Consider the following 17,533-nt stretch of genomic DNA (forward strand, 5'->3'; position numbering starts at 1 on the left):
CCAGCCTCAACTTATTGGAGATAATCGAAGGGGCCTGAGCTCAATGCTGTGATGAGTATGAATATAATTTTTGGATCTATTTCCCTCCTCGTCACCTCAGAACGCATACATATGTAAAGAGCAGTCGCACTATTGCAACACTGCACTTGTCAGTTCAGCATATTGCCTGGTTGAATAATGAACTGATACTGTACTGACTCCACTAACGTTTAGCTCAATGTGACCCTCATGAATACTTTTACGAAGCACTGCTCATAAAATTGCTTTAAAATTTTGGTCTGCATATGAAATCTGCTAACCGATGTTTTTCTTATTTTGACAGTTTTTGTTATAACTAACACACGTGCATGTGCAGAATTTTCTGTTAGATATCTTCAGAAATCATGATCAGCTAAGCCTGTAGTGGAGCTTCATTGATGAACAATGATGACAAAAAACAAGTACAGTCACTCAAGATTTTATTTAATGTATTTACTTACATTTTATTTGAGTATTTCTACTAAATGTTAGCTTATACTGCTACATAAATACCTGTTCTAGTGTGATAAATCAGATTTTACCCTCAGTAACCTTAGTACCATACATTAGCACTGGCAAATCTGATAATTAATACACCAGGTATTAGATAAATACATTTGTTAGAATAAGATTTCCGTAACTTGTCATAAAACTTAAATGAGCATACTTATTTATGAATCACTTACATTTACCAGCAGCATTCATTCACTTTTATGTTCAAAACAAGTAGATTTCACATCTAAAATATGTTTATTTCTATGTGACATCTGGATTTTCAGTTTGTTGACATTTTAAATGACTTATTGGCAAAAATAGATTTGTTTAAACTGAATTTTTGAGTCCACTGGTGAGTTGGAAAGCCATGTTGTCTTTAAAAAAAAAAAAAAACACCAAAATTTCACCATCTATCAAGACTAGAAAGTGTAAAAACAGAAAGAATCATGCGTGCCATCAGGAAAAGTGACCAAATCTGAGCTTCAGATTGTGGTAATGCAACACAATCAAACATATTTAGTTTTAAAAAATTGCCCAAAGTAAACCGTCCAGATCCAGATCCTACAACAAAAAAAAAAGAAAAAAAACCCCCAATGCATTAAATGTATGTCAAGGCATGAAATGATGTAGTATAATATCTTTATTTTGTTAATGTGTGGTCAAAGATGGAACTTCATGATGCCTTCATTTTCTTCATATTTCAAGTCACCCATATTCAGCACATAATCAGTACTCATCCAATATTGCCGATTCTGAAACAATAAAATGATGACAAATAACAGGGAACATTTTAGGATTTTATCTTTAATAATTGTTATATTATCATCCAAATAACCTCAAATTTCAATGTGCAAAAGAACGTGGGTTGATGGGCAATTTGTTTTTCAAATATCTCACCAAGTATTTGACATATCAAGCTAAATTTCACAGTTATCATTTTACATTTCCATAGTTTGTGACAAATAACAAATGTTTCAAGCAAATTGGAGATGACCCCTGATGATTTAACCCACCTAGAAACTGTCTGGGATTCAGAGGGTTAATCTTTCATTCCCACCATTTCCCTCTTTGCTGTTTCCTCCTTCTTTGTCCCTTATGTCAGTCAGTGCTTCACTGTTTGCAGACATGATTTAGAACTACATTAACTAAGATTCAGAGTTTTATTAAGTGGGCAGTACGCAAACTAATGCTTCTTACATACATGTTCTTGGGTAAATAAAATACACAAGTCAGTGAACTGATATAATGGCTGTTAAGTGCTGTTTAAGACAGATAAGCAGAGATGTTTGTACAAGCAAATGTGTCTTTATTTACTTAGTAGGTGGTTACAACCCTGTTGCTCTTCCTACTGTATTCATTTTAATCTTACATTCTGTTTTTAGGTGACTGTATATCTTGTGGATACAAATGAAAATATGTTATGTGACAATTATGCTTGTTAAAGAAGTCAATAAATAAAAAGTTAGCTATTATGTAAACTTTGGGATGTGCTGCCATTTGTCCTTTCGATGACTTTAACACTAAATATGGTTGTCTCTCACAGTGCAATGTGTCCACAAAAACATACTTATCTATAATGAAATATAAAGACTCGGGCATTAATTACAGAGAGACAAAAAGATGTGTTGAAGTGATAATGAGGCATAATGAGGCAGCGGGTTTAATATAGTTTGTCAGTGTGATGCTGCATTTAAAATGAAAACACATTATTGTCAAGAAACACATCCAAATGACTGACACACAACTTGACATTAAGACATTAAGATTTGAACAATGAACATTTAAGCATTCACGTGCACACACCAAAAAATCGAACAAAAGACAGATGCCTGAAAGCGTTATAGAAACAACATGTCAGCCTGAACTTGTTTTTTTCTCCAGTCACAAAATAGAACACTTTGGATAATTTCACCACATTTTAGCATGACTCCATTATAGAAATATTTACTGCGCTTTCTCTGTATGCATTTTGTAGTAGTTTTAAGCTTTTTCAATGGGAGAATCCTGTTACAATGTTGACTGCAGGACGAGAACACAGAAGGGAATATTACTCGCATCCAGTACATCTTAACTTATTAAGCTTGGTAAATCTGGGAGAGCTGTATTAAACTCACCAGCATTTTCAGGATGCTATAAAACCCCATGCAGTCATTCAATCAGGCATTTATGTGTTTAGGAAGAACTCTAACAAACAGTAAATATCTACTTTTCATTCAGCTGGATGAACACTGATGGTGAAAGACACGAAGACACACAGGCAGGAGAGTGTTGTGGATGGAGGTGAGCTGCTGTAGATACAGAAGAAACTCAACAACACACTACTGTAAATACGATTCAACACAATAAAAAACATCACAGCGTAAAATACTTGAAGTGAATAGGATGTTCCTTATCCATATACTGTAGATACACAACATACTCTGCTTTGTTATTTACAGAAATGTGTTATATCTGAATTGGCACACAATAGCAGCGATCTGACTGATGAAAGTTGCACTTTTGAATTGGTCCGTCAGTTTTGTCTGGATCTGTGCAAGCGAGAGTTTACAATTACAGCAGGGATTAAGTGCAAAGGACAGACACGATAAAACGTAATAATAAAAACATAGTTACACACTCAGCAGTGGACGTTCTCCTTTAAAATACTCATCCTGCAGCTTTTTTTTGTGCAAACACCAGCGACCTGCAGCAGATTGGATCATATAGAGGAAGATTTTCTCTACTTGAGGTGGAAGAAGCCGGATGGTTTGGCCGGCGCAGCCATCAGCATGTTGGCTTGGTTCTTGTGAGTTATGTGGATCTACAATGAATAAAAGATAAATGTAATTACAGTTTACCTGCTTGAGGTAAAATTCCTAAAACTAATACAGCCAAAAAGTCCTTCCTGCAATGTAAATGTTAGACAGCTTAGTTTTTATTCAATTCATTTATTTATTCATTTATACTCTTATTTGGAAAGTTTGCATTTTGGATTGTACTACATCAAATTTATAGACGATTCTGAATGAATGACATTTATATCATTATGGGTAGATTAAATAACAGAAACAGGTGCTGGTCTGCTTGTAAACTTGTTCTTGGCAACAGGTTTTTATTTGGTAATTCATGTTTTTATGCTTTTGTGTTTTTTATGCCAGTGTTTTTAACATTAAACTACAGTGCATTGTGGATAACTGAAGGAGAAAGGTTCATTTGGTAGTTTGCCATTAATCACAAAATTTAATGTGTCAATAACAAAGATACTGAACCGCAAATTGTGTGAATTGTCAAAGAAGTTTTTTGCATACAAGTGACAATGAGAGAGCTGTAAGGCCTAATTTCACAACAGAACATCACTCTCTTACTTAGGAACACGTGTCAAGGTCTGCCAGTCAGTAAAAGTGGACACTCGGACCAGACCACAAACACTCCTTTGCCACAGTGGCAGTTTAAGGGCGGGTTTGGAGCCGGTGTCTAATCTCAAACCAGTTCTTCGCCTTTCGACAGCCAAATAACCAGCTCCTGGCGATTAAAACAGGTTCCTGAGTGACGCCAGTGCTTTAGGCAGCTTTCCACTTAAGAAACTGTGCAGGAACAGCCCCGTAATCTGTTGTTTTCTGGTTTTATGTTTTCATTACGACATCAGATCAAACAGCTCCGATCATGACATCATTCTGAGTGTGGCAAAAAACAACAAATATCATTTAGCAGATGTAAATCCAGTTCTAAGAGCATGTAGGAAATAGTGCAAAAGAGATGCCATGTGTGCCTATATGGCAAATTTTACATTGAAGATAGTAATGATGGGCAAGAGAAGACTGCTGTGTGACAATAATCTCAAGGTAATCTCTGTTTTCTCCCACAAAAATGGCCCTGTAAAATGTTCTACAGGGGAAGTTCTTGTGGTTGGAACATGCACAAAAGTTATAGCGGCCCTAAAACAGCCCACAAGCTCCTGCAGTGCAAAGTGGTTTTCTGCTGGTCTGGAACCAAGAAGAGCTTATATCAGGGGCTGGGAGGTGGGATTATTGTGACCAACAACACCAACTAAAACTTTATCTGACTGTGATGAAAAAATAACAGCAAGATCAGAGCTAATCTAAAGAAGAAGAAAAACCAGAGCTTAGGTATGCATGTGTGAAGTTGATGATGTCAATATTTGTTAAATTTTTATTGCTGTTCAGTGTTTTAATGCCATCAGTTGGCATTTATAAATGCTGGTGCATAGAGCGGCGTTTACAAACACTGACTGCCATTTTTGCCGGCATTTATGAATACCAACAGGTGATATTAGGATATCGAGAGCCAGATAAAATTAGATGAAATATGAGAAGATATGCTTTTCAGCGGTGGTCTATCGGAGAGACAAACTGTGTTGTTGCACTGTGGTCCTTGATAGATGTTCAGAAGAAACTAGAAGGAGCTTTAATAACAAAACTGGTGCTGTAACAGATGCATACAGTGATGTGATACCGCACAGAAAAAACAAACTGGTTCTCTTTCCAAGTTCAGCCAACTTTGAACCACAACTAGAACCTGATTGATGTTGGGATAAAGCGTTTTCAAGCCTCTCGTGTAAGTTTGCATCTTCAGGATGCTCGATTACTGTGCTGTGGCAATAATGTGGCTTTATTCATTGTGAAAATACATACATGAATGAGCATAATACATTGCACACTGCATTACTGTTACCACTGTCCTCTATCAATCCAACAGATAATGTCTGAATCTTACAGTAGGTCAGTAACACTTACAGTACAAGGAGGCTGCATCCAGGGCTCCCCATCAATCTGCATGGGCAGAGCTTTGCTTGTCCTGCACACAGAAAGGAGGAACGTTTAACTAAACTGTGTCACATATAATGTAAATCACATACCCACATGCGTGGAGCAATAAAACAACAACAGTATCTGGACTCACAATAAAAGCAATAACCACAGATTATAATAATTGCTTGGGTCCTAACTGCTGTGTACCAGCTGTGGTTATTCTTCAGACTAAGATGTTATATTTTAGTGCTGTTTTATTGCTGTTTATTTTATTGTTTTATTGTATATTTTGAGGGCTGCACAGTGGCAGGGTGGTTAGCACTTCTCGCCTTACAGCTAGAAGATCCCTGGTTCATGTCCCGGCTTTCCCGGGATCTTTCTGCATGGAGTTTGCATGTTCTCCCTGTGCATGTGTGGGTTCTCTCTGGGTACTCCGGTTTCCTCCCACAGTCTAAAAATATGCTGAAGTTAATTGATTATTCTAAATTTGCCCGTAGGTGTGAGTGCGAGCGTGATTGTTTGTCCTGTTTTAAGTTACGGTATTGTTTTTAAGTTATTGTCTTGTCTTTTACTGTGAAGCACTTTGGTCACCCTTTGGGCTGTTGTAAAGGGCTATACAAATAAACTTTGATTGATTGATATTGATTTGTGGTGATTCTGCATTGCACTGTTAGGTATTCATGTTATTACTGTACATAAAAGATTAAAACCTGATGGTAATTTGGGAGGTCTGTGCCAGTCTGTGTCCGGCGCTCTTCAGTCCAGTGTAGATCTGTCCCATCTCTATGACTCCTTCCAGCCCCACAACCTCCAAACGCTTATCGCTAATATCTGGAGTCACGAAACACAAACAGATCAAGTTCAAAGAGGTCCTAAAAGATTAAATCACTACTACAAGAAACCAGATTGATGACAGCTGCACACACGAAAGAGAGGATGGTCCAACTACCTTGTGAGACTGTTTTAAGAAGTTCGGGGTCAGTGATGACTTCACTGTGCTCCACTTCTGCTGCACCGTCAGGCTTCTTGGATTCACCCCAGAGGTTGGAGCCTCCGTGCATGCTGGGTATGTTGAGGACAGCTATTCCTTCTAGAGACATGTTGCTCATGTCCAGCTGTCTCCCACAGCACTGGTGTCACAAAAGAAATTGAAGCATTAGTTACAATTTGTCAGTTTTGGTGAAACAGCTCGATGCCAGTAGCAGAAACCCTGACCTCAATCTTGAAACAATCCTTCAGCCTCTTACAAGAGGAAGAGATGGTCTCCGAGGTGGCAAACTCAAAATACCAAAGCTTGTTCTTCATTCTTTAAAGCAACAGAAAGCAACAAGAATTTCACTTTCAATTGTTAAACAAACGCAATTTACATGAAGTTCTTTGCTCTTACGTTTAACGTGAATCCTCACCTGCTGTTGAACCTCTGGGGGTGTTTCTCTCTCATGGAGTGGAAACGATGAGCAATCGAGGCATCCTGCTCACAGAGACAGATATTTTAGGCAATGCATTCATATTTCTGTGTGAAATCAATAATCATGTGATGTTATTATTCCTCCCTGCTGGGTTTGTGACTCACCACTCCAATAGAGAAGTAGTTGTTAATGATCTCATAGGGAACCGGGTCTCCTGCCTCCTGAGGGTCGTCTGGTATCACCTGGATGCTCCATCGGTCTAACGGAACCAACTCGCTGCCTTCAATCTCCTTCAGGATTTCTCTCAGGTCTGTCCCCTCATATCCTTTAGTGAGATTACAACAGAAGCAGCATAACTTAATAACATATGGAGCCAACATCAGCGACTGATAGATGCTTTTAGAGTTAAAGTTTTGACGGTTTTACCTCCTCCCCAGCGTAGACAGCGAGCCAGGTCGTTCCCGGTGCCCAGAGGCAGGACAGCTACAGGAGGATGCACCTGCAGATTCTCTTTGTCTGAAATCACAGGTATTGTGATGTAAGATTTACTCTTCAGATCTTAATCGTCTCTCTGAAACTCAAAAAGACGTGCACTACCTATCGCATCCAGGAGCCACCCGACCGTGCCGTCTCCTCCGCACACTAAGATCCTGTACTCGTGCAGGTTCCGGAAAAAATGCAGCCTAAAAAAGAGAGTAGATGTTAACGTACATAATCTCAAATGATGTGTAGATTTAAACTGTAAGTGTTAAAGTGTTCGATACCCTGGAGCAGGACCTCCATTGGACAGGTTGTACACTTGACGTGGGTTCAGCAGGTACTGAAACTTCCTGAGCACTCTGCATAGAAACACACAGGAGAAGACAAAAATTACTGCTTTTTTATTGCAAAAGAGAAAGAAGCATATTACTGTTACACAGAGAAATTCATAGCATATTTATGAATAAAATATGACTGAAATAAACTGGCCCATGAAATGGTGATAGCCCAGCACATAAGTAAAATGAATTATCAATATATCATCTTATCTATGCAACTTAAGAGGAAAAAAAATGTCCCCAAGAAAGCAAACCCTTTTCAAACAAAAAATACTATGGTAATAAATAAATATACAACCTTGTATATTCATCACATATTGCAAAGAAGTCTATGATGTTAGCAGCATACTGATAATTTGTGCCAACATTTACTCTGTGCTGCTCACCGTTCACCTTGCTTTCCTCCACTTTTTGGGTTTACAAACACCAGCAGAGGGTGGGTGTCTGGAATTGGAACAATCTGGAAAGAACCCGACAGACAAAGCAAGATCTGGTAAATTATGTAACAATCATTATGTAACTTAATTACAGACACATGCTGCATTGTATGTACATAGAATGACTTAATTCAAACTTCTGCTGCTGCAGAAACAACCTTGATTTAAACATGACCACTATACACCGTGATACCAAAGACTAAGGTTTGTGTCCTGTTTTGCTCTGAAAATCTTTTCTTCAATATTCAAACAGAGACTAAGTAACTTTCCCTCAGCAGCAACCACAAGGAACTGTTACAGTTTTGATAAATACTGAAACACAGATTAGCAGAAGCATAATTCAGTGATTTCCAAGGAGTCCAAAGACACAGAGAGGGGACATGAGATGGTTTTTAGAAATCAAACGGAATTTTAAATCAATTAGAGATAGCACAGTGCTTAAAAAAAAAAAAAAAAAAAACTGTCCATCTGCTGCTCCAACATACCGTATGATTACTCAGTACTACAGTTTGTGCATAGATGTGTTTGGAGTGTGTTTGTGGCTGTTAATTTGGGGGTAAAAGGCTAAACAGTTTGGGAACTTCTGACATAAGTAAAGAATAAGTCAATGATTTAATTCAGCTAGGTCACAATGTAGGTTAAAAAAATAATTTATGGAAAATAACAAAAATTTTACAGTAGTTTTCTTATTCTTTTTTGGTAAGTCCGTATTTGTACATTAACAACCCAACCAGCAGGTATTTAAACTACTATGCCAAACTATTAAGATGCCAAATTGCATTGATTCTCCTTTAACAGGATATTTACTATATTATCTATACTGTAATTTTCTACTTTCTTAATTCCATACAAATTTACATAAAATAACAACAATGCTGTGTAATTAGACATGTTGCTCTTTATGCCCACACTATCAATTTTGTGTTTTTGTGATTTTAAGATAAACCTTATTAGTTTTAGATGTATATGTAATTAAAATTATGTCATTCTTGATACAAAGTATATAATCTTTATTTAACTACATCTAGCATTAAGTATAGATCTTTTTTCTATAAAGAGTACAAAGTTGAAGTTGAGAAGCAGAAGCTGCTCTCGAAGTGGATGAAAGATGTGCTTGGGGCGTTTCACATTTCCATCACACTCCTGCTGCTGCAGCTCATCATGACCTCATAGCTGCTTATAATTTTGCACTTTGTCCCCACAGATATTTACTTTAGATATTTACTGACAGCAGTGGAGTCGACGGAAGAGTAGAACATGTTAGATGAGAACTGAAACTCTTGTTTTTGTAACAAAGAGAAAGGCCATTTTCAGGTTTTTAGTTCCTCATGAAGGGCTCTGCGGAATTATTTGTGAATAATTGGTTGGTATTGTAAATATGGTGCCTCAGTAAATTAAACTAAAGTGTTTTGGAATCAATACTTCCGTCTTCCCAAAAAAAGATTAATTAACAATCTTGAGCATGTGTTCACTCTTGACTGGAGGGACATTCTTAAACTCAACAGTGTTTCTCCGCAAAACATATAATAAAAATGTCTGTAAATTTATTGTTTTGGCTCTTCGTTTGAATCAGAATATTTTACTTTCATTTTCCTTTCTTTTTTTTTTTTTTGCTTTTGGGTTTTACTTCTTTTTTTTTACAGTGCAGTTACTCTACACAGCATCATGTACTGTTATCTTACATAACCGTGACAGATGTCTTTGCTCATTACTTCATCCAACACACTGAGCTGAACCAAACAAAGACAAACGTAAGGCACTGAAAATCTCTCAAAAAAACACGATGAATCACTAAAATCAGAGGATCTCCCAAAAGCAATGATATCCAGAAAGACAACTCGAATGCGCCCGCACAGATAAAAACACATGGGTGTACAGTTGGAAAGGAGAAATGTATGTAGGAAGATTTGATAACCTGCAGGATGTGGCCATCAGGAGTGACGTTCAACAGGCTGGTGTCCTCCTCCTGCACGACACAAAGACAAATAACCAATAAACAGAACATAATCCTGAACATCTCCATCTGTTGGTGTCATTTACAGTCCTTCTACCTTTGAGACGGCATAGATGGCCCATGGAGGCAGTATGTGATCTCTCAGTGGGCCACAATCACACGTCGATAATCCAGAGAAAAGACACTCATCATGACGCTTCAGAAGAAGAAGAAAGAAGACTTGGTAAAGATCGAAAAGGAGGAATCCACTCTTACTCATTCAGCTAAAGAACATCACCTCACCATCTCCTGGCACCACACACAACGCCTCCCCACTAAAGTTTTGATCTTCTTGTGGCAGACCTGACACTTGGTGGAGTTACAGTCAGCTCTGATCCAGTCATGAGCAGCTATCTGAGGCACAGAGGAGATGGAAAAACACAAGAGAGGTGTCCTCCCACGTTGCTCATGCAATACCACAAACTTTACAGCATGGTCTGTTTGACATTATTGTTTTCACATATTCTTGTACTCATAGAGCAGTCTGAGAGTGCTTTGTTCACTGCCTCTGTGGTGAAACACAGTGACCCATCCTCGACTGACTGCAGGAAAAAATGATGTTGAGAGAATCAGCACAGACCACACCCTCCTCCAGAGCAGATTTATGACTTTTCGGATAAACACTGACTTGGCACACGAGCATCACCAGATCAAACATCCCCAAAGCGCCTCCCCCCACCAGAGGAGGAAATTCAGGAGGCAGATTTTGTGAATCAGTGTGTGGTGGTCATTACACTGCACCAGAAAAAGCCTGCGAGCAGATCATTGTCTACGCTTTGGGCAAAATTAGGACGTTTAACAGATGTACGGAGCAGATTGTGCTGGCTGTAATCCACACTTTAAAAAAAGAAAAAACACTGATGGGTTGCACTCACAGACTAATGCACTGTAATGTTCGCTTGTTGTTCATGTGTTTACTGCCTTTTGGGTTTTGGTCAGTTAAAAAGAGAAGTGATGAGAATGTAGAGTGTGTTCCTTACAACTATTTCCTTTTTGGATTTGACAAAGGTTCGAGCGCAGGGTTCGGGGTTCTTGTTGGCACACTGGCTGTGGACGATGTACTTGCAACCTGGGAGGAGATAAACATGACAGAAACGATGTAGTATTCTCTTTATATAATCTTAGAATAAATGGCAGCGACACTGACAAACAGCAGACTGTAATGTGGAAAAGGCCCCAGTGTATTTGAGCAGTGTTCGGCTGCCCCCTGGTGACGGCTGTGAGCTCTTACAGGTGCACCAGAGTCCCTGCTTGCCGAGGCCCAGCAACATGCCCTGACACACGCTGCAGTAGGTCGGCTTGTTAAAATGCTTCATCCTCCAGATGTGCTGCCCATCTTTCTCTGTCATCTGAGGGTAAAGAAACGGCAAAGCACTTGAAAGCAGCACATAAAAACTTAGTCCTTGAGTTGAATGGATGTGACTCACTCAAGGCTGCATGAACGAGAGGAGAGAGGTTGGTGTGAAACTTTCAAATCTTGAATAGCCGAATGTTTTTCACCTTGAGTCCAAGCAGAACAAGTAAAGGCACATTGTTCATGCCTCCCTTCAGCCACTCCTCCAGAGTGACGGTGCCGCTGTCGTCCACGTCGATCGCCGTCATCATGTCTTTTAGCACCTGTTGCATCATCAAATGACTCATCAGGTCAGTCCTCTGCAGCACATTTCCTTTTACATCCCTTTAGAGCTCTGAGTTGTTATATTTAGGCTCTTAGAATATCAGAATCATACAGGTTTAAATAAGAAAAAAATTTAGAAAAAGGAGGCTCATACCGGTCTGAGTTCAGTCACGTCCCAGCCAAGATAATCAGCAGCCCGCATCATCTGGGTGATGATACGATCCACCTCCTGAAGGAGAGACAACCGGTGGGACTAGTATGTGACCATCTTGATTAGTGTGCAAAAGTACAACCAGGTAGGTCAAAAGGTGCAACACACAACACATTTAAAACAGAAATAGAACACACAATTTAAAAATATTGTATGATGTGACAATAAAAGTAAGGAATGTGAGGACAGCTTCGGCAACTATCTACAGAATAAAACTGAGAGTGAAGTTAAGGTTTAAATATAAGGATGGTTTTTCTTTGCATAAATAAGGACTTTTGTTTTGCATTTGCTATGTTTTACATTTATTGGTGTGCAAAGACATAACTAGTGAGCAACACATTCACTGTCAGAAGTGTCTTCTGTGCTTCTTGTTTATTTTTCAGGGTCAATCTATAATTGTGGGACTTTTTCTAACAGAGTTGACAGGTATCATAGTTGACATTTTTGCTGTTTTCAGGTCCTAAAATCAACATGGCCGCCTATAACCAAACACCACATGGCATTTTTACAGAAAGATTCTCCTAAATATTACATATACAATTCAGTAACATTGAAATTGAAAGTTATTTATAAAGATATTGTAGTAAACCTGTTAACATAAATCCACACTTGACTCACACACTACTTTATATTCAATAAAAGCCTTGGAGTCTTTTCTTCAGGAGGAAATGACATCATATGGAGCAGGTCATGTGATCTGGAATTAACACACTTCCTTGAGAGGTGTTTTTGTAGTGGGGAACTTAATTGAAAGTGATTTCTCCGACACAGATACAATTTGTTATTTTCCATATAACATTTGATATATTGCCAAAAAAGAAATATTTGTCATGATTATCTCAACTTAATAAACAGAACACAATCAAAACACTTTTTGAATGAGCTCATTTTATTATTGTTTGGCTAATTAGAAGGTGGTTGTTATTAAATTCAGACGGTTATTTAGTTGACATTTTAGTGATATCCAGTCATTTTTTTTTTTATTAATAAGTGATTGTTTCGATAATAAATGATTATGGAGTTTATAAAGACATGTTCATAATGAACATAAAAATATATGCAAGATTTATCTCATGGACTTCAAAAGTCCAACAATTATATACTGACCCTTCATCATTTCAATGTGGAAAGTAAAACTTCATTTTCAAGACCTGTAACAATCTGACTTTGAGGTTTTCCATTATTTTAAACTAAAGTACGGCTGGCTTGAGTGAATGCAAAACCACCATTCATGTTCTATGAATTTAGACACACTTGTCAGTGTCAGAGACTTTGAGTAACTTACAGAACTGTCCAGGAGTCCGTTGCAGTCTTTGTCATACAGTTTGAATGTAACTAGAAGAAACAAAGTCAAAGAATGAGCCAAAAATAGTTCTGTCACTTGCTTAGATCTTCTGAATCATCATTGTAAATCATTAATCAGTAATAAATGAAGGTAAAAAAAAAAAGGCTGTTCAAACCAACATTCGAGCTTCTCCCGTGGCTGTCCGTCCTCCAGCACTGAGAAGTAACAGGACACATCACGAAGAAAGACCCCGCCTGTAAATAAAGAAACTCTTTTGAACAAGCTGGAAGCGTTTATTGCATAACTGAGGCCCAAAACAACGTGTATTAAGTTCCAGATTAAAATGTAGAACTGCAGTGTAAAAGCAAATAATCTATTATAGTTTTGTTACTGGAACAGGTGCACTAATCTCCAAAGCTACAGCCTCATTCCTGTGACGCACCGCTACAAGATAAAAAATGAAAACAGACAAGCAGGTGGGCATAGAACAAACTGTCTGTATAGCATCATTCTGCCTTTGATTATTTTCAGGAAGTTCTGTGGGGCTTTTCCAACCACACTCAGAGCTGAGCAGTGTAGTCTAAAAAAATCACACGTTCAAAACACATTACCTCCTTTGGGCAGCGAGCTCTTTGTGGGACCATCTTGCTCTACGTGTTGAAAATAGCGAAAAAGGCGTTGGCAGAAATCTGCAGGGAAGTCGTCCACTTCTAAGTAAGTCTTGAGAAAGAGGCAGAAGCCCACGGCGTCGACGCACTGAGGAGAGGGTCAAAACAAACACATGCAAATGTTATATTTATATTTATATTCATAGAAGCATTCTGTTTTAATGGAACTGTAGTCTCTAGACAATGTCCTAGAAAGAGCATTGTAATTTGCTGCTAATAACAGGAAATGTAATTCATACACATTAATCAAGCAGACACAAATTTGATTGACATTTCCAAATTAAAATGAATTCTAAATTAATAAAATTACTATATTGATTATAAATGATTACAAATAATAATTACCAATAATAATGTTTAATATAGAATTATATCAAAAACAGAACAATAATAATAAGTACTGTACAAATAAACAGCAACTTAACCCTCCTGTTGTCTTCATTTACAGGCACCAAAAAATATTGTTTCCTTGTCTGAAAAAAATCCAAAAATCCAGCAAAAAAAATTCCCCAAATTTCAGAAAATTTGCAAAACCTTCAGGAAGCAAATTCCAATAAGTCTTTAAAAGGTACCCTAAAAAGTTTTATTTATATATACAAATCCCCCAAATTTGGTGAGAAAATTCTTGTAAACATTTTCAAAAAATGAGTAACAATCTTCCAAAGAAATCCTAAAAATATCTAAAGTGATTACGTATATATCAGTAAAATTTGGAATATCTTCTTTAAGAACATTCAGAAAAACATCAACCAAAATCCAGCGAATTTCACTGGATTTTGGTTGATTTTTTTCTGAATATTCTTAAAGAAAATATTTTTTTTTACATTTCTTTTTTTTCCACCAAAAAATGTTCCAAAATTTCCCCAAAATGTTGAAAATGTGGACATTTTCACTGTGAAAATATTTTTATCCACATTTTCAAACTTTAACACGAGTCAATTTGACCCACAGGACAACACAAGGGTTAATACCAAATACGTAGCTATTTTCAGGAAATTTCATGCAACATTTATTAGAAGAATTGACAAATTACAAACATATAAAAATTAAGTGTTGGCAAATGCATAACTGTTTTAGGAAATAGCAGAGGTACCTCTCCAACGCTGTGCTGAGCCAGCCGACCTCCTGCATGAAACTCCTTAATCACGTCTTTCACCCTCAAACTGCTGTCTGCAGGGGGAACATCGGAGAGCTCCACAAGTAAGTGAATCCATGGACACAAAACAACACAAAAAATAATGACATTTAATGCAATTAGGGAAATGACTGATCAAAAGAAGCTAAAAACACAGCAGTAAAATGGAGAACAGCAAAGCTCGGTAAGTCCTGCTGTTTGTCACACATTAGCTGCATCAGTTACGTGGCCCCTTTGTGCTAAAACAGCAATTAAAAGTGAGATCACTGCTAACTGTGGACTCACTGGATGAACACTGTGCATTAAATGTGGGTCTGAGCCCTGCAGTCGGAGGTAATACACAGCAACCTTTTCCAGAACGGAGTAATTATCTATTCATCCATTATCCAAACACTCTCCCTCCCCGGCACTAAAAGCCTACAGAGCCATTTCATTTCTTTCAAAGCCTTTGAGTGGACGGTTGAATATTTTTAGCCTTTTTTGTTTCCTGTACATCTATATAATTCTCCATTAGCTCTGGATCCAGCACAGCGGCGCACCTTTTAGACAAATGCAGAGAAGTTCCTCCAGAGAGCACTGGAAAGTGTTTTTCCCCCAATACTTAGTGTTTACAGCTGTCTTCACTTTTATTTAATATTATACACTTCAAGTTTTAAAGTACCTGGAAGCACAAAGTAAGTAAGGGATCTGGCAAGTACAGGAAAAGTCTGCACACTCCTCTTTTTAGCATACAGGTGCTTCAGCACTGGACATATAAACTGAAAAGTAATCAACTCAAGTCATTAAAGAGTCATCTGAATGATCTGGGTGTGTGAACTGATCCTGCTTTTACTGGACTTTGACTGTAGTTCTGTTCTTCTTATCTTGGTTTCTCTACCTTCATAAATCACTATGATAACAAATATTTACTCTTCTAAAACTATAATGTGATTTTCTCCAAAAGAAAAACCTGCATACGACAGTGTAAACAGACTCAGTTACATAAATATGTATTGCATTTACAATAGAACTCAAATTATAGTACAGATATTTAGTCCCTTGTTACATTTCTATATGTTACAGTACATTTTAATACTATTATTACTAATGCATCAACCCTGTAAAACCCATGGTTGCAAAAATACATGTTTTATTTTTTAATTATTATTTGTTATTATTTACATCTAAATAAATATATTATTTTTACTCATTTTTTTCTATATTTGGGTTTTACAGATAATATATAGAATATATTTGTTTTATTATCATTAGTTTTATTATTTATATATAAATATATATAAATCTATTATTTTTGCTCAGTTTTTTTTCTATATTTGGGTTTTACAGAGTTTTTAAATGTGTCATTTAACTGTTGTAGCTGCTCAAGCTGGACCTAAATCTCACTGCATAAAGTGTCATTGGATGGTTTTATCTGCTCCGTTGTGCCATATTTTTAGAGCAGATTTGATGTTTTGTACTCTCCATAAAGTAACCAGTAACTATTGCAGTGTAAGAAAAGCACACTCAAATACAAATAAATATAAAAGTAAATTTTAAAAAATGCACCTTCATTTGGCCACTTTCTGAGTCAAATGCAGTGTTGATGTGCAGTTTACACCCAGTAATTACTCAAAGTGAGAACTTACATTCCATGTACTGCTGCAGCTGGATGAAGTCCACGGGCGTCAGGGATCCCTCTGCATCATCAGACGAGGCCATGCCGATCAGCTGCACGAAAAAACAACAGGACACAGTGACAAGTCGGTCACAGAAACAAGGAGGCCATCTCTGACTCACATGATCCGGTTTCCCTACATTCCAGTTATTGCCCATAGTAGATGAAACACACCTCTGTTCAGAGACGCTGATCAACCACAGTGTCTGGTATTTACAGCAGATCAAGTAACTGAGTATTCCCAGGAATTATCAATGGATATTTCAACTACTGTGCTACTAGTTGATTTTATTTTATCCCAGTATAAGTAACTGATGGGGTCAAAGGTTTCACAACAACATCTGGAGGGCAGAGCAGCTCCACAGGAACAAGTAGTAAAAACCAACAGGCTGTATGTTAGACAAAGAGGTTTAACAGTAGCCTATAGAATATTGATTGAGCAGGTGAATGTGTCCCACTAAACCCTCTTTGTAAAATCCCATAAGCTTAATCAGCAACGCATGAGCACAAATCAACAATGAAGAAAAGAACATCCATCAGACAGGATTATGACATGAAGCCAGTGGACTGACCAAGTGAAACAGACTTTTTATTTCCTCTCGCTGCTCTTAAAGTGCTGCTCAGGTGTTCACACATGAAGAGGACTGAAGCTTCTTACCTGGGCTGTTTCTGTCTGTCAGAATGCAGCAGGTGTCGATAAAAAAACAAACAAACAAACAAACAAAAAACGTCCCAAACAGCAGCTCCGCCGCTCAGCTCGGTCACATACGTCGGTAACCGGCAGATGGTACTTGTGGGTAAATGTGTGCCGCGGTATTAGCGGATATAAAGGATTAAGAAGGACGGAGGAGGAGCTTTTAGAGACATAATTACTGTTAGTGGTGGGACCGCCTCGCGCGTGCACGCACACGCACGCTCACGCACTAGTTTGTCGCACCCAACAAAGTTAACACATTTTCTAAATGAAGCCTGGAAACGAGAATGAGGTTCAAGCTTTAGGAGAGTGAATGAGTGGATGTGAGTGAATGAAAGTATGGATTCAGG

At 37.8% G+C, this 17,533-nt stretch overlaps 1 protein-coding gene across 1 annotated transcript; it reads right to left on the reverse strand.

The window, feature by feature from the left end:
• Positions 1-1,297: 1,297 nt before the first annotated feature.
• dgkab (diacylglycerol kinase, alpha b) lies at positions 1,298-17,306 on the reverse strand. Its single transcript, XM_023287130.3, has 24 exons — positions 17,148-17,306; positions 16,461-16,542; positions 14,794-14,870; positions 13,644-13,788; positions 13,212-13,286; positions 13,033-13,082; positions 11,691-11,765; positions 11,419-11,535; positions 11,150-11,267; positions 10,899-10,987; positions 10,162-10,272; positions 9,977-10,075; positions 9,841-9,891; positions 7,875-7,948; positions 7,435-7,509; positions 7,268-7,353; positions 7,097-7,186; positions 6,835-6,995; positions 6,668-6,732; positions 6,477-6,567; positions 6,211-6,391; positions 5,972-6,092; positions 5,247-5,307; positions 1,298-3,313 (listed from the first exon to the last, which is right to left on the reverse strand). The coding sequence occupies exons 2-24, from the start codon at positions 16,531-16,533 to the stop codon at positions 3,233-3,235; spliced, it is 2,166 nt and encodes a 721-aa protein (XP_023142898.2). The 5' UTR covers positions 16,534-16,542; positions 17,148-17,306; the 3' UTR covers positions 1,298-3,232.
• Between the last annotated feature and the right edge of the window lie 227 nt (positions 17,307-17,533).

Source organism: Amphiprion ocellaris, chromosome 5 (genome assembly GCF_022539595.1).
Source record: "Amphiprion ocellaris isolate individual 3 ecotype Okinawa chromosome 5, ASM2253959v1, whole genome shotgun sequence".
Taxonomy (NCBI): domain Eukaryota; kingdom Metazoa; phylum Chordata; class Actinopteri; family Pomacentridae; genus Amphiprion; species Amphiprion ocellaris.

Excerpts from the sequence above, each read along its gene's own strand:
- dgkab (XM_023287130.3), bottom strand. The coding sequence starts at position 16,533 with ATGGCCTCGTCTGATGATGCAGAGGGATCCCTGACGCCCGTGGACTTC. Across the intron at positions 11,536-11,690 it reads ACGTGACTGAACTCAGACCG|GTGCTAAAAGACATGATGAC; the intron begins GTATGAGCCTCC and ends ATGATGCAACAG. Across the intron at positions 6,093-6,210 it reads TCTTAAAACAGTCTCACAAG|ATATTAGCGATAAGCGTTTG; the intron begins GTAGTTGGACCA and ends TCGTGACTCCAG.